Source organism: Salmo salar, chromosome ssa14 (genome assembly GCF_905237065.1).
Source record: "Salmo salar chromosome ssa14, Ssal_v3.1, whole genome shotgun sequence".
Lineage (NCBI taxonomy): Eukaryota > Metazoa > Chordata > Actinopteri > Salmoniformes > Salmonidae > Salmo > Salmo salar.
The window spans coordinates 96436282-96463781 of record NC_059455.1 but is presented as its reverse complement, the minus strand read 5'-3'; the positions used below and the strand labels follow the sequence as shown (position 1 = coordinate 96463781).

General features: G+C 41.0%; 1 protein-coding gene across 1 annotated transcript in view; it reads right to left on the bottom strand.

Annotated features, from left to right (window-relative positions):
• The window catches only part of LOC106589103 (FH1/FH2 domain-containing protein 3), a 119416-nt gene that overhangs the window by 47579 nt on the left and 44337 nt on the right, over window positions 1-27500 (bottom strand). Inside the window, exons 5-13 of the mRNA XM_045693719.1 lie at window positions 27320-27425; window positions 25479-25573; window positions 21869-21980; window positions 21602-21696; window positions 18989-19132; window positions 11050-11282; window positions 7514-7636; window positions 2309-2504; window positions 1878-2188 (exon numbers count right to left, since the gene is read on the bottom strand). Coding sequence (XP_045549675.1) covers window positions 1878-2188; window positions 2309-2504; window positions 7514-7636; window positions 11050-11282; window positions 18989-19132; window positions 21602-21696; window positions 21869-21980; window positions 25479-25573; window positions 27320-27425 — 1415 coding nt within the window. The remainder of the gene's footprint in view (window positions 1-1877; window positions 2189-2308; window positions 2505-7513; window positions 7637-11049; window positions 11283-18988; window positions 19133-21601; window positions 21697-21868; window positions 21981-25478; window positions 25574-27319; window positions 27426-27500) is intronic.

The window sequence follows — 27500 nt, the reverse complement described above, 5'->3', positions numbered from 1 at the left end:
TGTCTTTGTACTACGGTATACTGTAGTTTATAATGCTATTATATAGGGGTCATGCTCGGTTCCTCTCACCTACTGCCGTTAGCTAAGAAGTTTAGCGTCAAAATGCTATCAGGGGGTAGGATAATGCTACTAAGTCAAAAGGAATTGTTCTAGCTTCTCAATTCAGCTACTGCTATTAGCCACAGTAGACAGGACTCTTGTTAGTTTCAAACACATAATGGTATCTATCATGCTATTACTGCTACCTAAAAGGCTATAAGCTAGCTGTGGGACAAGCACATGTCTCAACTAGTTGCTAACGTTTCTAATGATCACCTATTACTGCTACCTAACAGGCTATAAGCTAGTAGGGGCTCATGCTAGTTTTCTGATCCTCGTCTATAAAGGAACACGGGTATTGTGTTATTTTTGGTTCTCCCTCAGTATCACTCACTCTTTCTCCACAGAACTGGAGTTCAAAGGACCAGCAAACAAGTGAAAGTCAAATTCATCTCATTAGTGTAAAATAAATATTCTATAGGCTATGCAGAGCCGTGCTCAGGTCCATTCAGGTCCACTCGGGTCTATCAGCTGTAGACAATCAAACAAGAACCGACCTGGACCTGAGAGAAAAGTTAGAATTTTAGACCCGGTCCCGATCGGTTCCTGGGTCAGGTCCAGGGTCAGGTCTCAGGTCTCAGGTCCAGGGTCAGGTCTCAGGTCCAGGGTCAGGTCTCAGACGAGGATCAGAAAACTAGCATGAGCCCCTACTAGCTTATAGCCTGTTAGGTAGCAGTAATAGGTGATCATTAGAAACGTTAGCAACTAGTTGAGACATGTGCTTGTCCCACAGCTAGCTTATAGCCTTTTAGGTAGCAGTAATAGCATGATAGATACCATTATGTGTTTGAAACTAACAAGAGTCCTGTCTACTGTGGCTAATAGCAGTAGCTGAATTGAGAAGCTAGAACAATTCCTTTTGACTTAGTAGCATTATCCTACTCCCTGATAGCATTTTTAGCTAAACTTCTTAGCTAACGGCAGTAGGTGAGAGGAACCGAGCATGACCCCTATATAATAGCATTATAAACTACAGTATACCGTAGTACAAAGACATGTAGATGAAAAGCAAACAAGGCTAATAGCAACTGAAAGAACAGGTATCTGTTAGCTAAAATAAATAATGAACCACCAAAATGGGACAACAAAGTCCCAGACATAGTTTGTAGCTTCCAAACACCATAATCAGCTATTCAACAGCAGCAGGTGTGGGTCAAGCCCCAGCAAAGCAGAAAGAGAAGAAACAAGTGTCATAAGTAAGGCCAAATTAAAGAGCCTGTTGGTAGTGAGGCTTCTAAACGCAGTGACAGTCTTCTAATTGCAGTGGCAGGCTTCTAAAAGTAGTGGCAGGCTTCTAAATGCACTGGCAGGCTTCTAAACGCAGGGGCAGGCCTCTAAACGCAGTGACAGGCTTCTAATCGCAGTGACAGGCTTCTAACCGCAGTGACAGGCTTCTAATCGCAGTGACAGGCTTCTAATCGCAGTGACAGGCTTCTAAACGCTTCTAATCACAGAGACAAGCTTCTAAATGCAGTGACAGGCTTCTAAATGCAGTGACAGGCTTCTAAACGCAGTGACAGAAGGAAGACTGAAGGTAGTGATGCTTCTAAACGCAGTAACAGGCTTCTAAACGCAGTAACAGGCTTCTAAATGCAGTGACAGGCTTCTAAACGCAGTAACAGGCTTCTAAATGCAGTGACAGGCTTCTAAACGCAGTGACAGAAGGAAGACTGAAGGCAGTGACGGACTCCATAAAGTGGCAGAGAAACAGGAAGTAACAGAGTTCAAACAGCTGGCAATCAGTGAGGAAGAATCTCTGAGAAATTGGGCCTTCTTACCTGGCAGCAGCAGTAGCCTTGGAGTCCACTTCCTGTTTGGTAGCCTGCGGCATCGGTTCCTCGTCAAAGTCGTAAGAGAAGAGATGGAAGGGGGAGTGGGGGAGGTAGGGCATGCGCTCAGGGGAGGGGTGGACGGTACCCCGCGTGATGATTTCATTGGTAGCAGGGACGGTGACAGAGGACTTACGCCTAGCGAGGAGGGATGCCAGCTGAGAGGGCTGGGCCAAGGGGGAGGTGGGGGAGGAGATCGGAGGGGGAGGAGGAGCAGCTAGAGGGGAGGTGGGGGAGGACAGCAGAGGAGGAGGAGGAGGAGGAGGAGGAGGAGCAGCTAGAGGGGAGGTGGGGGAGGACAGCAGAGGAGGAGGAAGAGGAGCAGCAGCTAGAGGGGAGGTGGGGGAGGACAGCAGAGGAGGAGTAGGAGGAGGAGGAGGAGGAGCAGCTAGAGGGGAGGTGGGGGAGGACAGCAGAGGAGGAGGAGGAGGAGGAGGAGGAGGAGTTAGGCAGCTTTTCTCTCCCTCCTGCTCTCTCTCTCTTTTTTCTTTCTCTTTTCTCAAAGTGATGCAGTTGGAGGAATTGATGGAGTTGGTTCTGTGAACACCGGCTGTTGACTGGTTCTGTGTAGATCTTCTGGGAAGAGAGGGGTGGACAGAGGAGAGGGGTGGACAGAGGAGAGGAGAGGATGGATGGAGGAGAGGATGGATGGATGGATGAGGAGAGGGGAGGATGGATGGAGGAGAGGGGAGGATGGATGGAGGAGAGGGTGAAGGAGAGGGGAGGATGGAGGAGAGGGGAGGATGGATGGATGGAGAGGAGTGGGTGGAGGAGAGGGGAGGATGTGTAAAATGCGTTAATCACAGCACAATGATGATCTTTAGGTTAGAAGGAGAGGTAGAATTTGGGATCAATATGGGTTAGGATTTTTTTAATGGCTTGGTGTTAGAGGAGGGAACTGAACACGAGATACAGTAGCTCCCTAATCTAATGCCTTGGCTTTATCTCAGCGGGCCAACACATTCTTAAGTCGCACAGACCAGGCAAGTGTGATACTCGGTTGATAATTGTTGTAGGACACTCTAGAAAACATTTAGGGAAATCTAGGAGTTCATGAGTCCCATTGACCCCATCACCTCAGGAAGGTTAGGAGGGATGTTGTCTGACCATATCTATCACTCTAAAGGAGGTGTGCAGAACAGGTAAATATTGCCTCTTACCATTGATAGATAAGGTTTGAATTAGGGGCTATGGTCATTTCATCCTATTCCTGTGGTTATAAGGGCAACCTCCGGCGTGCGTATTGTGAAAGGCGTGAGGTATTGTCCTACATAGCAAAATGACCAGAGTTGATTTTTCATTGTTACATGTCTAGTGTTGATTTAGGTGTGAAATGAACTCTGTAAGAGTTAAATGAACACTCAGTGGTGTAAAAGAACCCCAGTGGTGGTGTTAATAACCAGTGTTGAATCAAAACCACGCCCGTCATTATCATATTTCCCAGCATGCTCTATTGCAGGTCGATTTTTTTAGAATTATTTGTTTCAAAATCTACAGTGTTTCCCGAAAGTATTTAGAACCCCTTTACTTTTTCCACATTTTGTTACGTTACAGCCTTATTCTAAACTGGATTAAATAACACAAAAATCCTCATCAATCTACACACAATACCCCATAATGACATCACAATACCCCATAATGACATCACAATACCCCATAATGACATCACAATTCCCCATAATGACATCACAATACCCCATAATGACAAAGCAAAAACAGGTTTTTAGAAATTTTGGCACATTTACGACAAATAAAAAACAAAAATACCTTATTTACATAAGTATTCAGACCCTTTGCAATGAGGCTTGAAAATTAGTTAAGGTGCATCTGGTTTCCATTGATCATCCTTGAGATGTTTCTACAACTTCATTGGAGTCCACCTGTGGTAAATTCAATTGATTGGACATGATTTGGAAAGGCACACACCTGTCTATATAATGTGCCACAGATGACAGTGCATGTCAGAGCAAAACCTTAGAGCTCTGAAACAGAATTGTGTCGAGGCACAGATCTGGGGAAGGGTACCAAAAAAATGTCTGTAGCATTGAAAGTCCCCAAAAACACAGTGGCCTCCATCATTCTTACATGAAAAAAGTTTGGGACCACAAAAACTCTTCCTAGAGCTGGCCGCCCGTCCACACTGAGCAATCGGGGGAGAAGGGCCTTGGTCAGGGAGGTGACCAAGAACCTGATGGTCATTCTGACAGAGCTCCAGAGTTCCTCTGTGGAGATGGGAGAACCTTCCAGAAGGACAACCATCTCTTCAGCACTCCACTAATCAGGCCTTTATGGTAGAGTGGCCAGAAGGAAGCCACTCCACAGTAAAAGGTACATGACAGCCCGCTTGGAGTTTGCCAAAAAGCACCTAAAAGACTCTCAGACCATGAGAAACAAGATTCTCTGGTCTGATGAATCCAAGATTGAAGCATGGTGGTGGCAGCATCATGCTGTGGGGATGTTTTTCAGCAGCAGGGACTGGGAGACTAGTCAGGATCTAGGGAAAGATAAACGGAGCAAAGTACAGAGAGATCCTTGATGAAAACCTGATCCAGGGTGCTCAGGACCACAGACTGGGGGGAAGGTTCACCTTCCAACAAAACAATGACCCTAAACACACAGCCAAGACAGCGCAGAAGTGGCTTCGTGACAAGTCTCTCAATGTTCTTGAGTGACCCAGCCAGAGCCTGGACTTGAACCCAATCGAACATTTCTGGAGAGACCTGAAAATATCTGTGCAGCGACGCTCCCCATCCAACCTGACAGAGCTTGAGAGGATTTGCAGAGAAGAATGGAAGAAACTCCCCAAATACAGGTGTACCAAGCTTGTAGCGTCATACCCAAGAAAACCAGAGGCTGTAATCGCTGCCGAAGGTGTTTCAACAAACTACTGAGTAAAGGGTCTGAATACTTATATAAATGTCATACTTAAGTTTTTTATTTTTAATACATTTGCAAAATTTTCTAAAAAACGTTTTTTTGCTTCGTCATTAAGGGGTATTGTGAGTAGATTGATGAGGGGAAAAAACTATTTCATACATTTCAGAATAAAGCTGCAACGTAACAAAATGTGGAAAAAGTCAAGGGGTCTGAATACTTTCCGAATGCACTGTATGTTTTTCCATGTACAGTACCTTCAGAAAGTTTTCATACCCTTTGACGTATTCCACACTGTTGTGTTGTCGCCCATCTACACACAATACACCGTAATAACAAAGTAAAAACATGTTTTTTATCATTTTTTGCCAAACTATTGAAAATGAAATAAAGAAATATAAAATGAATATAAGTATTCACACCCCATGAGACAATACATGTTAGAATCACACCCCCAGGAGTCAATACATGTTAGAATCACATCCCCTGAATCAATACATGTTAGAATCCCACCCCCTGAGTCAATACATGTTAGAATCACACCCCCATGAGTCAATACATGTTAGAATCACATCCCCTGAATCAATACATGTTAGAATCACACCCCATGAGTCAATACATGTTAGAATGACACCCCCATGAGTCAATACATGTTAGAATCACACCCCTGAGTCAATACATGTTAGAATCACACCCCATGAGTCAATACATGTTAGAATCACACCCCCTGAGTCAATACATGTTAGAATCACACCCCCTGAGTCAATACATGTTAGAATCACACCCCCTGAGTCAATACATGTTAGAATCACACCCCCTGAGTCAATACATGTTAGAATCACACCCCATGAGTCAATACATGTTAGAATCACACCCCCATGAGTCAATACATGTTAGAATCACACCCCCATGAGTCAATACATGTTAGAATCACACCCCATGAGTCAATACATGTTAGAATCACACCCCATGAGTCAATACATGTTGGAATCACACCCCATGAGTCAATACATGTTAGAATCACACCCCCTGAGTCAATACATGTTAGAATCACACCCCATGAGTCAATACATGTTAGAATCATCTTTGGCAGCGATTACAGCTGTGAGTCTCTAAGAGCTTTGCACACCTGGATTGTACAATATGTGCACATTATTGTTTTAAAAACTATTATTAAATCTCTGTCAAGTCGTTTGTTCATCATTGCTAGACAGCCATTTTCAAGTCTTTCCATAGATTTTCAAGCCACTTTAAATTAAAACTGCAACTCGGCCACTCAGGAACATTCATTGTTGTCTTAATAAACAATTCCAGTGTATATTTGGCCTTTTGTTTAAAGGTTATCATTTTTAAAAACAAATGTCCTGCTGAAAGGTGAATTTGTCTCCCAGTCTCTGTTGGAAAGCAGACTGAACCAGGCTTTCCTCTTGGATTTTTGTATCCTAAAAAATCTCCCTTGCCGATGACAAGCATACCCATAACATGATGCAGTCACCAACATGCTTGTACTCAGTGATGTGTTGTATTGAATTTGCCCCAAACATAATTCTTTGTATTCAGGACATAAAGTTAATTTCTTTGACACATTTTTTGCAGTTTTAATTTAGTGCCTTGTTGCAAACAGGATGCATGTTTTGGAATATTTATATTCTGTACAGACTTCCTTTTCACTGTAATTTTGGTTATTATTATGGAGCAACTACATTGTTGTTGATCCATCCTCAGATAATGTAGCTATTAAAAAATCATGTTCAACACAGTCCATGCAACCTATTATGTGACTTGTTTAAGCAACATTTTACTATTGAACTTATTTAGGATTGACATAACAAAGGGTTTGAATACTTATTGACTCAAGACATTTCAGCTTTACATTTTTTATTAATTTGTACACCATTTTGAAAAGCATAATTCCAGTTTGACATTATAGGGTTATTGTGTGTAGGCCAGTGATAACCAATCTAAATGTAATTCATTTTAACTTCAGGCTGTAACACAACAAAATGTGGAAAAAGTGAAGGGGTGTGAATAACTTTACTTGAATAATTCATATTTTGCTACTCAAATATATATATTTGTTTTCTAAACTAATCCAATCGGTTTCTTGGTTTTATTGAACCCGTTACTGAAGTGGGTGTCCCGGTTTAGATGTTTAAAGGTAGTCTCATATCTTAGTCTTCCCAACCTAGCAGTCATTCTGAATGCAGGTTGCAGGTGAATAAAAATTCCAAATGTTTGATATCTCCAACTCTGGCTGGATTCCAATAGGATTTACACATCACTTTGCAAGCCAGTATAAAGTGACTTGCTGCCCTGATGTGGCCTGTAAACCATTTGTTTCAGGCCACTGTATAAGGGTAAAGCAAGGTCCTCAAAATAAGGCCTTATGAAATACATGTTGAGGTACATTTTTTTATTTTAAATTATAACATATTTGCATAGGATCTCACTTGGTGAAGCCACAGGACTGGAAATGGATGAATGTAACAACCATGTCTCTGTCCCTAACAGACACAGTCACGGGTGGTAACTCTACAATTCACTCGAAAGGCAAGGGACTCTGGGAAATATGCAAATAAGGCTTTACACTAATCAGTGTGTTAATTTAACACTGAAAAGTGTGGACCCATATAGACACTGGACCAGTGTTAAATGTAACACCCGGAGAATGTTCTGTGTATATACAGTACCGGATGATAGTCCTATTATACCTGGGTATTGCCTCACTAATAGTTCCTCTCTCAGGCCCCTCCATCCCATCAGAATCAGACTCTGTGATTGGAGCTTCAAGTTCCTCCTCCTCCTCCTCCTCCTCTTCCTCATACTTCTCCTCTCTGTGGAGGCGAGGGAACGAAGATGGAGGGAGGGATGGAGAGATTTATGTAATGAGGGAGAGGAGGGAGGGATGAAGAGATATGTCAATCATGCAAAGATGAAAAACAGACAGGACCGACAGGACCGACAGGACCAACAGGACCGACAGGACAGATAGGGAAACAAAGGGTGAAGAAAGAGAAAAAGAGAGGACAGAAAAGACTCAAAACTACACCAAGAGAAATAACACAATTACAGACATAATTAAACACCAAGATAGACAACAGAGAAACTACGCCATCTATGACATCATTGATCAGAGATCTGTAACACTTGGCGGGGCTGGGGGGGCTGTATTCATAAAGCGTCTCCGAGTATGAAAGGTGGTGGGTGTTGGCCTGGTGGGAGTGTTGGCCTGGTGGGAGTGTTGGCCTGGTGCGGGTGTTGGCCTGGTGCGGGTGTTGGCCTGGTGCGGGTGTTGGCCTGGTGCGGGTGTTGGCCTGGTGCGGGTGTTGGCCTGGTGGGAGTGTTGGCCTGGTGGGAGTGTTGGCCTGGTGGGAGTGTTGGCCTGGTGCGGGTGTTGGCCTGGTGCGGGTGTTGGCCTGGTGCGGGTGTTGGCCTGGTGCGGGTGTTGGCCTGGTGCGGGTGTTGGCCTGGTGCGGGTGTTGGCCTGGTGGGAGTGTTGGCCTGGTGGGAGTGTTGGCCTGGTGGGAGTGTTGGCCTGGTGGGATTGTTGGCCTGGTGGATGTTGGCCTGGTGGGTGTTGGCCTGGTGGGTGTTGGCCTGGTGCGGGTGTTGTCCTGGTGCGGGTGTTGTCCTGGTGCGGGTGTTGGCCTGGTGGGTGTTGGCCTGGTGTGGGTGTTGGCCTGGTGGGGGTGTTGGCCTGGTGGGGGGTGTTGGCCTGGTGGGGGTGTTGGCCTGGTGGGGGTGGGGGTGTTGGCCTGGTGGGGGTTTTGGCCTGGTGGGGGTGTTGGCCTGGTGGGGGTGTTGGCCTGGTGGGGGTGTTGGCCTGGTGGGGGTGTTGGCCTGGTGGGGGTGTTGGCCTGGTGTGGGTGTTGGCCTGGTGGGGGTGTTGGCCTGGTGGGGGTGTTGGCCTGGTGGGGGTGTTGGCCTGGTGCGGGTGTTGGCCTGGTGGGTGTTGGCCTGGTGGGGGTGTTGGCCTGGTGGGGGTGTTGGCCTGGTGGGGGTGTTGGCCTGGTGGGGGTGTTGGCCTGGTGGGGGTGTTGGCCTGGTGGGTGTTGGCCTGGTGGGGGTGTTGGCCTGGTGGGTGTTGGCCTGGTGGGTGTTGGCCTGGTGGGTGTTGGCCTGGTGGGGGTGTTGGCCTGGTGGGGGTGTTGGCCTGGTGGGTGTTGGCCTGGTGGGTGTTGGCCTGGTGGGTGTTGGCCTGGTGGGGGTGTTGGCCTGGTGGGGGTGTTGGCCTGGTGGGAGTGTTGACAGTTGATAGTTGGATCGAATGAAGAAACGGATATGCCTACATAGATGTTAGAAAAATACCTTCCGGCACTTTCTCACTGCAACAAAAAAACCCTGCAGATTAGGAGCAACGCACGGTGGTGTGTCTGTGTGCACGGTGGTGTGTCTGTGTGCACGGTGGTGTGTCTGTGTGCACGGTGGTGTGTCTGTGTGCACGGTGGTGTGTCTGTGTGCGCGGTGGTGCGTCTGTGTGCACGGTGGTGTGTCTGTGTGCACGGTGGTGTGTCTGTGTGCACGGTGGTGTGTCTGTGTGCGCGGTGGTGTGTCTGTGTGCGCGGTGGTGTGTCTGTGTGCTCTGAACTTGCAGCAAGCAGCCAAGTTTTCTGTCACTCAGTCAGAATGAGCATCAGCGTTTTATCTTGGTTCCCTACCCGTGCTCCACTTGTTAGATATTACACACATTGATAGCACAAACGTCCTTGCCACGTGATTTATCATAGTAGCAAGAGGCAGCAATCTAAATCTGATCAGCACCCACCAGGCCAACACCCAATCTGATCAGAATGAAAACATGCGAGGAAAAGTAAACCGGTTGAAATTCTGAAGCGAGTGGACAGAAACATACAGCTTCACTCTATCCAATCAGAGCAGCAGGATCAACGTACTGCCCGTCCGTCTCTTTACAGACAGGCCGAGCTAGCCAGTTGAGTTATTTAGGCCGTGTAAAACGTTGCACATGACTTACTGAAAGACAGTACAGGATGGCTTAGAAACTGTGACTGACTCAAAGACAATACAGGATGGTTTAGAAACTGTGACTGACCTAAAGACAGTACAGGATGGTTTAGAAACTGTGACTGACTCATAGACAGTACAGGATGGTTTAGAAACTGTGACTGACTTAAAGACAGTACAGGATGGTTTAGAAACTGTGACTGACTCATAGACAGTACAGGATGGTTTAGAAACTGTGACTGACTCATAGACAGTACAGGATGGTTTAAAAACTGTGACTGACTCAAAGACAGTACAGGATGGTTTAGAAACTGTGACTGACTCATAGACAGTACAGGATGGTTTAGAAACTGTGACTGACTCATAGACAGTACAGGATGGTTTAGAAACTGTGACTGACTCAGACAGTACAGGATGGTTTAGAAACTGTGACTGACTCATAGACAGTACAGGATGGTTTAGAAACTGTGACTGACTCAAAGACAGTACAGGATGGTTTAGAAACTGTGACTGACTGACTCAAAGACAGTACAGGATGGTTTAGAAACTGTGACTGACTTAAAGACAGTACAGGATGGTTTAGAAACTGTGACTGACTCATAGACAGTACAGGATGGTTTAGAAACTGTGACTGACTCAAAGACAGTACAGGATGGTTTAGAAACTGTGACTGACTCAGACAGTACAGGATGGTTTAGAAACTGTGACTGACTTAAAGACACTACAGGATGGTTTAGAATCTGTGACTGACTCATAGACAGTACAGGATGGTTTAGAATCTGTGACTGACTCATAGACAGTACAGGATGGTTTAGAAACTGTGACTGACTCAAAGACAGTACAGGATGGTTTAGAATCTGTGACTGACTCAAAGACAGTACAGGATGGTTTAGAATCTGTGACTCACTTAAAGACAGTACAGGATGGTTTAGAAACTGTGACTGACTCAAGGATCATAATAGTATCCGGAAAATGTCCCATATCTGTTTTACGATACGGCTTTGTCCGATTACTTGACCCACCTCTACTCTGGAGTAACACCATTGGTCCGATGCAGTCAACAGGTTTAATACAGCATTCTTAATGTGTATCAAAACATACCGCTCAATTATTAAATATTACAGCAACTCCTTCCAACTCTCTCATATCATCTGCCCTCCATCTATGGAAGGGTTGCACCCCTGTGCCCTCCACCCCACTCTATTTCTCTCTCTCTTCACATACCCTTCTCTCCACTCTCTCCTTCTCTCCAGTATCCCATCATCTTCCCCTCTCTCTCTCTCACCTCTTGCTCATGTCCTCTCCTCCTCTTCCCTTGAAGGGTTGGAACCCAGAGCGTTGAGGCGATGGGCTACAGGGGGATGCGATCCCAGACCGTCCTAAGGATTCTCTGCGGCTCCGCCTCCTATCCAAGCTCCTCCTCTTGTCCCCGAAAATGGCGCGGCGGCAGTCCCTGTGGCCAGAGAGCCCCGTTGGAGGATGAGAGTCATCATCACCATCCTCATGACGTAGAGTCGCCTGAAAGAGTGAACCATGTTATCATTATAAACCAAGTTATCATTACTCATTATCTCAGTACTGGTACCCCTGTATATAACCATGTTATCATTACTCAGTACTGGTACCCCTGTATATAACCATGTTATCATTACTCAGTACTGGTACCCCTGTATATAACCATGTTATCATTATATCAGTACTGGTACCCCTGTATATAACCATGTTATCATTACTCAGTACTGGTACCCCTGTATATAACCATGTTATCATTACTCAGTACTGGTACCCCTGTATATAACCATGTTATCATTACTCAGTACTGGTACCCCTGTATATAACCATGTTATCATTACTCAGTACTAGTACGCCTGTATATAACCATGTTATCATTACTCAGTATTGGTACCCCTGTATATAACCATGTTATCATTACTCAGTACTGGTACCCCTGTATATAACCATGTTATCATTACTCAGTACTGGTACCCCTGTATATAACCATGTTATCATTACTCAGTACTGGTACCCCTGTATATAACCATGTTATCATTACTCAGTACTGGTACGCCTGTATATAACCATGTTATCATTACTCATTATCTCAGTACTGGTACCCCTGTATATAACCATGTTATCATTACTCAGTACTGGTACCCTGTATATAACCATGTTATCATTACTCAGTACTGGTACCCCTGTATATAACCATGTTATCATTACTCAGTACTGGTACCCCTGTATATAACCATGTTATCATTACTCAGTACTGGTACCCCTGTATATAACCATGTTATCATTATATCAGTACTGGTACCCCTGTATATAACCATGTTATCATTAACTCAGTACTGGTACCCCTGTATATAACCATGTTATCATTACTCAGTACTGGTACCCCTGTATATAACCATGTTATCATTACTCAGTACTGGTACCCCTGTATATAACCATGTTATCACTACTCAGTACTGGTACCCCTGTATATAACCATGTTATCATTACTCATTATCTCAGTACTGGTACCCCTGTATATAACCATGTTATCATTACTCAGTACTGGTACCCCTGTATATAACCATGTTATCATTACTCAGTACTGGTACCCCTGTATATAACCATGTTATCATTACTCAGTACTGGTACCCCTGTATATAACCATGTTATCATTATATCAGTACTGGTACCCCTGTATATAACCATGTTATCATTACTCAGTACTGGTACCCCTGTATATAACCATGTTATCATTACTCAGTACTGGTACCCCTGTATATAACCATGTTATCACTACTCAGTAATGGTACCCCTGTATATAACCATGTTATCATTACTCAGTACTGGTACCCCTGTATATAACCATGTTATCATTACTCAGTACTGGTATCCCTGTATATAACCATGTTATCATTATATCAGTACTGGTACCCCTGTATATAACCATGTTATCATTACTCATTAACTCAGTACTGGTACCCCTGTATATAACCATGTTATCATTAACTCAGTACTGGTACCCCTGTATATAACCATGTTATCATTACTCAGTACTGGTACCCCTGTATATAACCATGTTATCACTACTCAGTACTGGTACCCCTGTATATAACCATGTTATCATTACTCAGTACTGGTATCCCTGTATATAACCATGTTATCATTATATCAGTACTGGTACCCCTGTATATAACCATGTTATCATTACTCAGTACTGGTACCCCTGTATATAACCATGTTATCATTACTCAGTACTGGTACCCCTGTATATAACCATGTTATCATTACTCAGTACTGGTACCCCTGTATATAACCATGTTATCATTACTCAGTACTGGTATCCCTGTATATAACCATGTTATCATTACTCAGTACTGGTACCCCTGTATATAACCATGTTATCATTATATCAGTACTGGTACCCCTGTATATAACCATGTTATCATTACTCAGTACTGGTACCCCTGTATATAACCATGTTATCATTACTCAGTATTGGTACCCCTGTATATAACCATGTTATCATTACTCAGTACTGGTACCCCTGTATATAACCATGTTATCATTACTCAGTACTGGTACCCCTGTATATAACCATGTTATCATTACTCAGTACTGGTACCCCTGTATATAACCATGTTATCATTATCTCAGTACTGGTACCCCTGTATATAACCATGTTATCATTACTCAGTACTGGTACCCCTGTATATAACCATGTTATCATTACTCAGTACTGGTACCCCTGTATATAACCATGTTATCATTACTCAGTACTGGTACCCCTGTATATAACCATGTTATCATTACTCAGTACTGGTACCCCTGTATATAACCATGTTATCATTATCTCAGTACTGGTACCCCTGTATATAACCATGTTATCATTACTCAGTACTGGTACCCCTGTATATAACCATGTTATCATTACTCAGTACTGGTATCCCTGTATATAACCATGTTATCATTACTCAGTACTGGTACCCCTGTATATAACCATGTTATCACTACTCAGTACTGGTACCCCTGTATATAACCATGTTATCATTACTCAGTACTGGTACCCCTGTAGATAGCCATGTTATCATTATATCAGTACTGGTACCCCTGTATATAACCATGTTATCATTACTCAGTACTGGTACCCCTGTATATAACCATGTTATCATTACTCAGTACTGGTACCCCTGTATATAACCATGTTATCATTACTCAGTACTGGTACCCCTGTATATAACCATGTTATCATTACTCATTATCTCAGTACTGGTACCCCTGTATATAACCATGTTATCGTTACTCAGTACTGGTACCCCTGTATATAACCATGTTATCATTACTCAGTACTGGTACCCCTGTATATAACCATGTTATCATTATCTCAGTACTGGTACCCCTGTATATAACCATGTTATCATTACTCAGTACTGGTACCCCTGTATATAGCCATGTTATCATTACTCAGTACTGGTACCCCTGTATATAACCATGTTATCATTACTCAGTACTGGTACCCCTGTATATAACCATGTTATCATTACTCAGTACTGGTACCCCTGTATATAACCATGTTATCATTACTCAGTACTGGTACCCCTGTATATAACCATGTTATCATTACTCAGTACTGGTACCCCTGTATATAACCATGTTATCATTACTCAGTACTGGTACCCCTGTATATAACCATGTTATCATTACTCAGTACTGGTACCCCTGTATATAGCCATGTTATCATTACTCAGTACTGGTACCCCTGTATATAACCATGTTATCATTACCCAGTACTGGTATCCCTGTATATAACCATGTTATCATTACTCAGTACTGGTACCCCTGTATATAACCATGTTATCATTATCTCAGTACTGGTACCCCTGTATATAACCATGTTATCATTACTCAGTACTGGTACCCCTGTATATAACCATGTTATCATTACTCAGTACTGGTACCCCTGTATATAACCATGTTATCATTACTCAGTACTGGTACCCCTGTATATAACCATGTTATCATTACTCAGTACTGGTACCCCTGTATATAACCATGTTATCATTACTCAGTACTGGTACCCCTGTATATAACCATGTTATCATTATATCAGTACTGGTACCCCTGTATATAACCATGTTATCATTACTCAGTACTGGTACCCCTGTATATAACCATGTTATCATTACTCAGTACTGGTACCCCTGTATATAACCATGTTATCATTACTCAGTACTGGTACCCCTGCATATAACCATGTTATCATTACTCAGTACTGGTACCCCTGTATATAACCATGTTATCATTACTCAGTACTGGTACCCCTGTATATAACCATGTTATCATTACTCAGTACTGGTACCCCTGTATATAACCATGTTATCATTACTCAGTACTGGTACCCCTGTATATAACCATGTTATCATTACTCAGTACTGGTACCCCTGTATATAACCATGTTATCATTACTCAGTACTGGTACCCCTGTATATAACCATGTTATCATTACTCAGTACTGGTACCCCTGTATATAACCATGTTATCATGACTCAGTACTGGTACCCCTGTATATAACCATGTTATCATTACTCAGTACTGGTACCCCTGTATATAACCATGTTATCACTACTCAGTACTGGTACCCCTGTATATAACCATGTTATCATTACTCAGTACTGGTACCCCTGTATATAACCATGTTATCATTACTCATTATCTCAGTACTGGTACCCCTGTATATAGCCATGTTATCATTACTCAGTACTGGTACCCCTGTATATAACCATGTTATCATTACTCAGTACTGGTACCCCTGTATATAACCATGTTATCATTACTCAGTACTGGTACCCCTGTATATAACCATGTTATCATTACTCAGTACTGGTACCCCTGTATATAACCATGTTATCATTATATCAGTACTGGTATCCCTGTATATAACCATGTTATCATTAACTCAGTACTGGTACCCCTGTATATAACCATGTTATCATTACTCAGTACTGGTACCCCTGTATATAACCATGTTATCATTACTCAGTACTGGTACCCCTGTATATAACCATGTTATCATTACTCAGTACTGGTACCCCTGTATATAACCATGTTATCATTACTCAGTACTGGTACCCCTGTATATAACCATGTTATCACTACTCAGTACTGGTACCCCTGTATATAACCATGTTATCATTACTCAGTACTGGTACCCCTGTATATAACCATGTTATCATTACTCAGTACTGGTACCCCTGTATATAACCATGTTGTCATTACTCAGTACTGGTACCCCTGTATATAACCATGTTATCACTACTCAGTACTGGTACCCCTGTATATAACCATGTTATCACTACTCAGTACTGGTACCCCTGTATATAACCATGTTATCATTACTCATTATCTCAGTACTGGTACCCCTGTATATAACCATGTTATCATTACTCAGTACTGGTACCCCTGTATATAACCATGTTATCATTACTCAGTACTGGTACCCCTGTATATAACCATGTTATCATTACTCAGTACTGGTACCCCTGTATATAACCATGTTATCATTACTCAGTACTGGTACCCCTGTATATAACCATGTTATCATTACTCAGTACTGGTACCCCTGTATATAACCATGTTATCATTACTCAGTACTGGTACCCCTGTATATAACCATGTTATCATTACTCAGTACTGGTACCCCTGTATATAACCATGTTATCATTACTGTGTACTGGTACCCCTGTATATAACCATGTTATCATTATCTCAGTACTGGTACCCCTGTATATAACCATGTTATCATTACTCAGTACTGGTACCCCTGTATATAACCATGTTATCATTACTCAGTACTGGTACCCCTGTATATAACCATGTTATCATTACTCAGTACTGGTACCCCTGTATATAACCATGTTATCATTACTCAGTACTGGTACCCCTGTATATAACCATGTTGTCATTACTCAGTACTGGTACCCCTGTATATAACCATGTTATCATTACTCAGTACTGGTACCCCTGTATATAACCATGTTATCATTACTCAGTACTGGTATCCCTGTATATAACCATGTTATCATTACTCAGTACTGGTACCCCTGTATATAACCATGTTATCATTACTCAGTACTGGTACCCCTGTATATAACCATGTTATCATTATATCAGTACTGGTACCCCTGTATATAACCATGTTATCATTACTCATTATCTCAGTACTGGTACCCCTGTATATAACCATGTTATCACTACTCAGTACTGGTACCCCTGTATATAACCATGTTATCATTATATCAGTACTGGTACCCCTGTATATAACTATGTTATCATTACTCAGTACTGGTACCCCTGTATATAACCATGTTATCATTACTCAGTACTGGTACCCCTGTATATAACCATGTTATCACTACTCAGTACTGGTACCCCTGTATATAACCATGTTATCATTATATCAGTACTGGTACCCCTGTATATAACCATGTTATCATTATCTCAGTACTGGTACCCCTGTATATAACTATGTTATCATTACTCAGTACTGGTACCCCTGTATATAACCATGTTATCATTATATCAGTACTGGTACCCCTGTATATAACCATGTTAGCATTACTCATTATCTCAGTACTGGTACCCCTGTATATAACCATGTTATCATTACTCAGTACTGGTATCCCTGTATATAACCATGTTGTCATTATCTCAGTACTGGTACCCCTGTATATAACCATGTTATCATTACTCAGTACTGGTACCCCTGTATATAACCATGTTATCACTACTCAGTACTGGTACCCCTGTATATAACCATGTTATCATTATATCAGTACTGGTACCCCTGTATATAACCATGTTATCATTATCTCAGTACTGGTACCCCTGTATATAACTATGTTATCATTACTCAGTACTGGTACCCCTGTATATAACCATGTTATCATTATATCAGTACTGGTACCCCTGTATATAACCATGTTAGCATTACTCATTATCTCAGTACTGGTACCCCTGTATATAGCCATGTTATCATTACTCATTATCTCAGTACTGGTACCCCTGTATATAACCATGTTATCATTATCTCAGTACTGGTACCCCTGTGTATAACCATGTTATCATTACTCAGTACTGGTACCCCTGTATATAACCATGTTATCATTATCTCAGTACTGGTACCCCTGTATATAACCATGTTAGATCATTATCTCAGTACTGGTACCCCTGTATATAACCATGTTATCATTACTCAGTACTGGTACCCCTGTATATAACCATGTTATCATTATCTCAGTACTGGTACCCCTGTATATAACCATGTTATCATTACTCAGTACTGGTATCCCTGTATATAACCATGTTATCATTACTCAGTACTGGTACCCCTGTATATAACCATGTTATCATTACTCAGTACTGGTATCCCTGTATATAACCATGTTATCATTACTCAGTACTGGTACCCCTGTATATAACCATGTTATCATTACTCAGTACTGGTATCCCTGTATATAACCATGTTGTCATTACTCAGTACTGGTATCCCTGTATATAACCATGTTATCACTACTCAGTACTGGTACCCCTGTATATAACCATGTTATCACTACTCAGTACTGGTATCCCTGTATATAACCATGTTGTCATTACTCGTTGTGTATTCATTATTACTTCTATTATTACCTGTTTAACTACTCTATAATGTTGTTTCTCTCTGTATTGTTGGGAACGGCCCATCAGTCAGCATTTCACTGTTAGTCTATAATGTTGTTTCTCTCTGTATTGTTGGGAACGGCCCATCAGTCAGCGTTTCCACTGATAGTCCACACCTTTTGTTATGAAGCATGTGACAAAACCTGCTGATTACCAAGCATGCGATGAAAGGAGAGGATTAGAGGACGAGACAAATGTGGTCAGTTAAAAAAATGTCTTCTTTATCAAGGTCCTATCTCTTCTTCTTAGTTGAGGACGTTGTCTGTCATAATCAGGATTATTGGCCAAAACTGTGCTATTGTGTATCCATGTGTGTGTGTGTGTGTGTGTGTGTGTGTGTATTGTGTGTGTGTGTGTGTGTGTATTATTGTGTGTGTGTGTGTGTATGTATTATTGTGTGTGTGTATGTGTGTGTATTGTGTGTGTGTGTGTGTGTGTGTGTGTGTGTGTGTGTGTGTGTGTGTGTGTGTGTGTGTGTGTGTGTGTGTGTGTGTGTGTGTGTGTGTGTGGTGCCTCACCTCGTAGATAGTGAGTTGTTCCATCAGGTCCAGGTCAGTTCCTCTCCTCCCTAGGAACCTCTTAGCTATAGCCTCCATCCCCTGGTCCTCCAACCCATCCACCATGTCATAGAAGGAGTCCTGGTCAGGTAACGCTGACAGGGTCTGAGAGGAGGGAAGGAGAAAGGGGAGGAGAAAGGGATGGAGGGAGTGTAGGAGACAAAGGGAAGGAAGGAGGGAGGGAAGGGGGGAGGGTAGGAGAGGGGGCGAGGGAGATAGAAGTGAGGGGCGGAAGGAGGGATGGAGGGCGAGTAGGAGGGGGGGCAAGGGATGGAGGGAGGGAGGGAGAGTAGGAGACGAAGGGAAGGAAGGAGGGAGGGAGGGTAGGAGAGGGAGAGAGTAGGAGAGGGGGCGAGGGAGGTAAGGAAGGAAGGATGGAGAGTAGGTGAGGAAGGGAGAGTAGGAGAGAGAGGGAGGGAGGGAGAGTAGGAGACGGAGGGAGGGAGGGAGGGATGGTGCGGGGGAGGAAGAAGGGAGAGGGGATGGAGGGACAGGAAAGAGAGAGAGAGAGAGAGAGAGAGAGAGAGAGAGAGAGAGAGAGAGAGAGAGAGAGAGAGAGGTAAGGAAGGAAGGATGGAGAGTAGGTGAGGAAGGGAGAGTAGGAGAGAGAGGGAGGGAGGGAGAGTAGGAGACGGAGGGAGGGAGGGAGGGATGGTGCGGGGGGAGGAAGAAGGGAGAGGGGATGGAGGGACAGGAAAGGAGAGAGAGAGAGAGAGAGAGAGAGAGAGAGAGAGAGAGAGAGAGAGAGAGAGAGAGAGAGAGAGAGAGCGAAGAGACAAGAGTGGGAGGGACGGAGGGAGAGAGGGAGGGGGTAAGAGAAAAAAGAGAGAGAGAGAGAGAGAGACAGAGAGATGGAGATTGAATGGGAGAGATGTGAATTTGTGTGTCGACATATTTAATATCATCATCTACAGTGCCTTCGGAAAGTATTCAGAGCCCTTGACATTTTCCAAATTTTGTCACATACAGCCTTGTTCTAAAATGGATTAAATAAAAACAAATACTCAGCAATCTAAACACAATACCCCATAATGACATCACAATACCCCATAATGACATCACAATACCCCATAATGACATCACAATACCCCATAATGACATCACAATACCCCATAATGACATCACAATACCCCATAATGACATCACAATACCCCATAATGACAGCACAATACCCCATAATGACATCACAATACCCCATAATGACATCACAATACACCATACATTTTTGCATATTTATACAAAATAAAAAACAAAGACTCTTTGCCATGAAACTCGAAATTGAGCTCAGGTGCATCTGGTTTCCATTGATCATCCTTGAGATGTTTCTACAACTTGATTGGAGTCCACCTGTGGTAAATTCAATTGATTGGACATGATTTGGAAAGGCACACACCTGTCTATATAAGGTCCCACAGTTGACAGCGCATGTCAGAGTAAAAACCAAGCCATGAGGTCAAAGGAATTGTCTGTAGAGCTCCGAGACAGGATTGTGTCGAGGCACAGATCTGGGGAAGGGTACCAAAAAATGTCTACAGCATCGAAGGTCCACAAGAACACAGTAGCCTCCATCATTCTTAAATGGAAGAAGTTTGAAACCACCAAGACTCTTTCTAGAGCTGGCTGCCCTGCCAAACTGAGCAATCAGGGGAGAAGGGCCTTGGACAGGGAGGTGACCAAGAACCCGATGGTCACTCTGTCAGAGTTCCTCTGTGGAGATGGGAGAACCTTCCAGAAGGACAACCATCTCTGCAGCACTCCACCAATCAGGCCATCATGATAGAGTGGCCAGACCGAAACCACTCCTCAGTAAAAGGCACATGATAGCCAGCTTGGAGTTTGCCAAAAGGCACCTAAAGACTCTCAGACTATGATAAACAAGATTCTCTGGTCTGATGAAACCAACATTGAACTGTTTGGCCTAATTGCCAAATGTCACGTCTGCAGGAAACCTGGCACCATCCTTATGGTGAAGCCTTTTGGTGGCAGTATCATGCTGTGGGGATGTTTTTCAGTGGCAGGGACTGGGAGACTAGTCAGGATCGAGGGAAAGATGAACGGAGCAAAGTACAGAGAGATCCTTGATGAAAATCTGCTCCAGAGCGCTCAGGACCTCAGACTGAGGTGAAGGTTCACCTTCCAACAAGACAATAACAACAACAAAAATATCTGTGCAGCGACACTCCCCATCCTACCTGACAGAACTTGAGAGGATCTGCAGAGAGGAATGGGAAAACTCCCCAAATTACAGGTGTGCCAAACTTTTAGTGTCATACCCAAGAAGACTCAAGGTTGTAATCTCTGCCAAAGGTACTTCAACAAAGTACTGAGTAAAGAGTCTGAATACTTATGTAAATGTGATATTTCCATAGTTTAAAAAATATATATTTGGAAAAAGTTTTTGCTTTCTCATTATGGGGTATTGTGTGTAGATTGATGAGGGGGAAAAAAACGATTTAATACATTTTAGAATTAGGCTGTATCTTAACAAAATGTGGAAAAAGTCAAGTTATGTGAATACTTTCCCGAAGGCACTGTACAACGTGGCACAAGACCAAGACGTCTGTCGTGTTGTACCTTGTTGATGAGGGTTATGACGTAAACCAGTAGCTCTGTGTCCACTCCATCTTTCTCATCTAACATCTCCATGGCATTAGACCACTGCTTACAGCCTGGAGAAACACCACTAGTCAATAATAATATATCAGTCCATCTTTCAATTGACCAACCAGCCAACTGATTGATTAATCAATCAATCAATAAATCAATCAATCAATCAGTCAATCAAACACTCAACAATCACTCGATCAACACAGGCCGACCGACCCACCGACCCACCGGTACCTCTCTTGGTGTCTACAGTAGTGATGGCCTCTATAAGTAGAGGGGCGTTGGACTCTGAGTAGTCCACAAACACCAGCAACAACTTCAGAGCTGTCTTCACCACCGGACGGAACTGAGACACAGACAGGGTCAGTCAGACACGTCTATAGCAGGAACTCAACCTCCTTAATGTTGTGTGCCAAGCAGACAGGCACCGGGTCCCATTTTTACTATATCAGGGCAGACACTCTAACAACAAGGCCAAAGAGTGATTAACTAACCTATATATTGGTATTTAGTCTGTTTAACTAACCTATATATTGGTATTTAGTCTGTTTAACTAACCTATATATTGGTATTTAGTCTGAGTGTTTAACTAACCTATATATTGGTATTTAGTCTGAGTGTTTAACTAACCTATATATTGGTATTTAGTCTGAGTGTTTAACTAACCTATATATTGGTATTTAGTCTGAGTGTTTAACTAACCTATATATTGGTATTTAGTCTGTTTAACTAACCTATACATTGGTATTTAGTCTGAGTGTTTAACTAACCTATATATTGGTATTTAGTCTGAGTGTTTAACTAACCTATATATTGGTATTTAGTCTGTTTAACTAACCTATATATTGGTATTTAGTCTGTTTAACTAACCTATATATTGGTATTTAGTCTGTTTAACTAATCTATATATTGGTATTTAGTCTGAGTGTTTAACTAACCTATATATTGGTATTTAGTCTGTTTAACTAACCTATACATTGGTATTTAGTCTGTTTAACTAACCTATATATTGGTATTTAGTCTGAGTGTTTAACTAACCTATATATTGGTATTTAGTCTGTTTAACTAACCTATACATTGGTATTTAGTCTGTTTAACTAACCTATATATTGATATTTAGTCTGAGTGTTTAACTAACCTATATATTGGTATTTAGTCTGAGTGTTTAACTAACCTATATATTGGTATTTCGTCTGAGTGTTTAACTAACCTCTATATTGGTATTTAGTCTGAGTGTTTAACTAACCTATATATTGGTATTTAGTCTGTTTAACTAACCTATATATTGGTATTTAGTCTGTTTAACTAACCTATACATTGGTATTTAGTCTGTTTAACTAACCTATATATTGGTATTTAGTCTGAGTGTTTAACTAACCTATATATTGGTATTTAGTCTGTTTAACTAACCTATACATTGGTATTTAGTCTGTTTAACTAACCTATATATTGATATTTAGTCTGAGTGTTTAACTAACCTATATATTGGTATTTAGTCTGAGTGTTTAACTAACCTATATATTGGTATTTCGTCTGAGTGTTTAACTAACCTCTATATTGGTATTTAGTCTGAGTGTTTAACTAATATATTGGTATTTAGTCTGTTTAACTAACCTATATATTGGTATTTAGTCTGAGTGTTTAACTAACCTATATATTGGTATTTAGTCTGAGTGTTTAACTAACCTATATATTGGTATTTAGTCTGAGTGTTTAACTAACCTATATATTGGTATTTAGTCTGTTTAACTAACCTATATATTGGTATTTAGTCTGAGTGTTTAACTAACCTATATATTGGTATTTAGTCTGTTTAACTAACCTATATATTGGTATTCAGTCTGAGTGTTTAACTAACCTATATATTGGTATTTAGTCTGTTTAACTAACCTATATATTGGTATTTAGTCTGAGTGTTTAACTAACCTATATATTGGTATTTAGTCAGTTTAACTAACCTATATATTGGTATTTAGTCTGTTTAACTAACCTATATATTGGTATTTAGTCTGAGTGTTTAACTAATCTATATATTGGTATTTAGTCTGAGTGTTTAACTAACCTATATATTGGTATTTAGTCTGAGTGTTTAACTAACCTATATATTGGTATTTAGTCTGTTTAACTAACCTATATATTGGTTTTTAGTCTGAGTGTTTAACTAACCTATATATTGGTATTTAGTCTGAGTGTTTAACTAACCTATATATTGGTATTTAGTCTGAGTGTTTAACTAACCTATATATTGGTATTTCGTCTGAGTGTTTAACTAACCTCTATATTGGTATTTAGTCTGAGTGTTTAACTAACCTATATATTGGTATTTAGTCTGTTTAACTAACCTATATATTGGTATTTAGTCTGAGTGTTTAACTAACCTATATATTGGTATTTAGTCTGAGTGTTTAACTAACCTATATATTGGTATTTAGTCTGAGTGTTTAACTAACCTATATATTGGTATTTAGTCTGAGTGTTTAACTAACCTATATATTGGTATTTAGTCTGAGTGTTTAACTAACCTATATATTGGTATTTAGTCTGTTTAACTAACCTATATATTGGTATTTAGTCTGTTTAACTAATCTATATATTGGTATTTAGTCTGAGTGTTTAACTAACCTATATATTGGTATTTAGTCTGAGTGTTTAACTAACCTATATATTGGTATTTAGTCTGTTTAACTAACCTAAATATTGGTATTTAGTCTGAGTGTTTAACTAACCTATATATTGGTATTTAGTCTGAGTGTTTAACTAACCTATATATTGGTATTTAGTCTGTTTAACTAACCTATATATTGGTATTTAGTCTGTTTAACTAACCTATATATTGGTTTTTAGTCTGTTTAACTAACCTATATATTGGTATTTAGTCTGTTTAACTAACCTATATATTGGTATTTAGTCTGAGTGTTTAACTAACCTATATATTGGTATTTAGTCTGAGTGTTTACCTAACCTATATATTGGTATTTAGTCTGTTTAACTAACCTATATATTGGTATTTAGTCTGAGTGTTTAACTAACCTATATATTGGTATTTAGTCTGAGTGTTTAACTAACCTATATATTGGTATTTAGTCTGTTTAACTAACCTATATATTGGTATTTAGTCTGAGTGTTTAACTAACCTATATATTGGTATTTAGTCTGAGTGTTTAACTAACCTATATATTGGTATTTAGTCTGTTTAACTAACCTATATATTGGTATTTAGTCTGTTTAACTAACCTATATATTGGTATTTAGTCTGTTTAACTAACCTATATATTGGTATTTAGTCTAGTGTTTAACTAACCTATATATTGGTATTTAGTCTGATGTTTAACTAACCTATATATTGGTATTTAGTCGTGTTTAACTAACCTATATATTGGTATTTAGTCTGTTTAACTAACCTATATATTGGTATTTAGTCTGTTTAACTAACCTATATATTGGTATTTAGTCTGTTTAACTAACCTATATATTGGTATTTAGTCTGTTTAACTAACCTATATATTGGTATTTAGTCTGTTTAACTAACCTATATATTGGTATTTAGTCTGTTTAACTAACCTATATATTGGTATTTAGTCTGTTTAACTAACCTATATATTGGTATTTAGTCTGTTTAACTAACCTATATATTGGTATTTAGTCTGTTTAACTAACCTATATATTGGTATTTAGTCTGTTTAACTAACCTATATATTGGTATTTAGTCTGAGTGTTTAACTAACCTATATATTGGTATTTAGTCTGAGTGTAAATAACAACAACTCGGTTTAGTTGTACAGTAAAACAGATGCTGTAGCTTGCATTCGGCGCATGTGACGAATAAAAATTTGATTGGATTCACTTTTGAGCCAATGAGAGTGTAGAGCCACTGGACGGTCTCAATGTGACAGATGACTCCATTCATTCCATCCACATACAGCATGATCTGTCCCAGAGCTAAGAGAGATGGAGAGAAGAGAGGTAAATACAACCTACATTTATGTTGATTTATTTTCCCTTTCGTACTTTAACTATTTGCACAGCATTACACCACTGTATAAAGACATAATATGACATTGGAAATGTCTTTATTCTTTTGGATCTTGTGTGAGTGTAATGTGTGTGTGAGGGAGAGAGAGAGAGAGAGAGAGAGAGAGAACAATAGAAGTTAACATCCCTCTAGTATCTAGTCTAGCATCTAGTCTAGCGTCTAGCATCTAGTCTCTCTAGTCTAGCATCTAGTCTCCTAGTCTCTCTAGTCTAGAATCTAGTCCCTCTAGAATGTAGTTCTTCTAGAATGTAGTCCCCCTAGACTAGAATTTAGTCCCTCTAGTCTACAATGTTGTTCATTTCTCAACACACCACCCGAATAAACACATCTGCTTGCGTGTTATAGAAAGACCTAATGGCAAGCGTTTCTCAACATGTGTTTCAATAAGACCTAATGTCAAGAGTTTCATATACACGCCGGGGTTGTTCACACGTGTTATAGAAAGACCTAACGTCAAGCGTTTCTCAACATGTGTTATAGAAATAAATAATATCTCTGATAGGAGTTATTTGTCTTAGAGCCAACAGAGATGCGAAACAACTCTCTGTCCTTGTACTCTTGGATTTAAGTGCTGCATTCAACACTGTTGACCATGATGTCCTTCTGGACAGACTCTCCGGGTCCAGTTCTAAATTGGTTTAGGACCTATTTAACCGGTCAAGAGTTATTTGTCACCCTTGGTGAACATATAGTAACTCAGAGAAAATACATATTGCATGTGGCGTTCCACAAGGCTTGATGTTGGGTCCAGTACTGTTCAGTTTATATATGTTACCCTTTGGCAGCGTTATCAGAAAGCACAGCACTGCTACGCAGATGATACACAACTTTATATTTCTGTGTCAATAGAGGATTTTAGCTCCAAGGATACATTATTAGACTGGATTAGTGATTTAAATACTTGGATGGCTCACAACTTCCTCCCAGCTAACTACATTTTGAATCACACAAGAGGAATGTCACCAAAATAGTTTTTTTTTGTTCTTTTTACCACATTAGGAACAGGCCAAGGTGCGGCCGTTTCTATCTCAGGCTGATACAGAGAGACTCATCCATGCTTTTATTACAAGCAGGCTTGACTACTGTAACGCTCTCCTGTCTGGTCTAACCAAGAAAGCCATTGGTCAACTGCAAAACATACAGAATGCTGCACCATGGGTACTGACCAAGACCAGATGGAGAGAACACATTACACCGGTTTTAACGTCCCTGCACTGGCTGCCAGTTAGTTTTAGAATACGTTTTAAGATTCTTCTATTGGTTTTTAAATCAATCCACGATTGTGCACCTCAATACATGTCAGACGTGCTTTTAAGTTATGTACCCAGTAGGTCCCTCAGGTCCTCTGGCCTTTTAACTATCCCAAAGCCTAGGACCAAGATGCATGGAGAGGCAGCCTGAGAACCCGAGGGGGGACGAAACTGTGGACATATTTAAAAGAGATGTTAAAACACATATTTTTAGCTTGTCTTTTCCTTAGTGTGCTTTCTAGTCATTCACTTTGTGTCATCTTATCTTTGTTGTGTAGTAAATATTTCAGCTTTAATTTTCATAGTTAAAAAAAAATTCAAAATTCTCCTCCCTCTTCTGTGAAGCACATTGCGCTGCATTCCATGTCTATAAATGAAGCTTGATTTGATTAGACGCTATACCTCCAAGTATGTAGTGCTGGTAGTTCTGGTCGGCCTCTGCTCCAACCTTGACGAGACAGGTAAGGCCCTCTGCCATCACAAACTCATGGACCAGGTCCTTATCGTCCTGAAACACAACACTCCCACATCTAACCACATTCAGAATATTCTTACTGTGTTTGCACCAGGTGTTTGTGTAAAA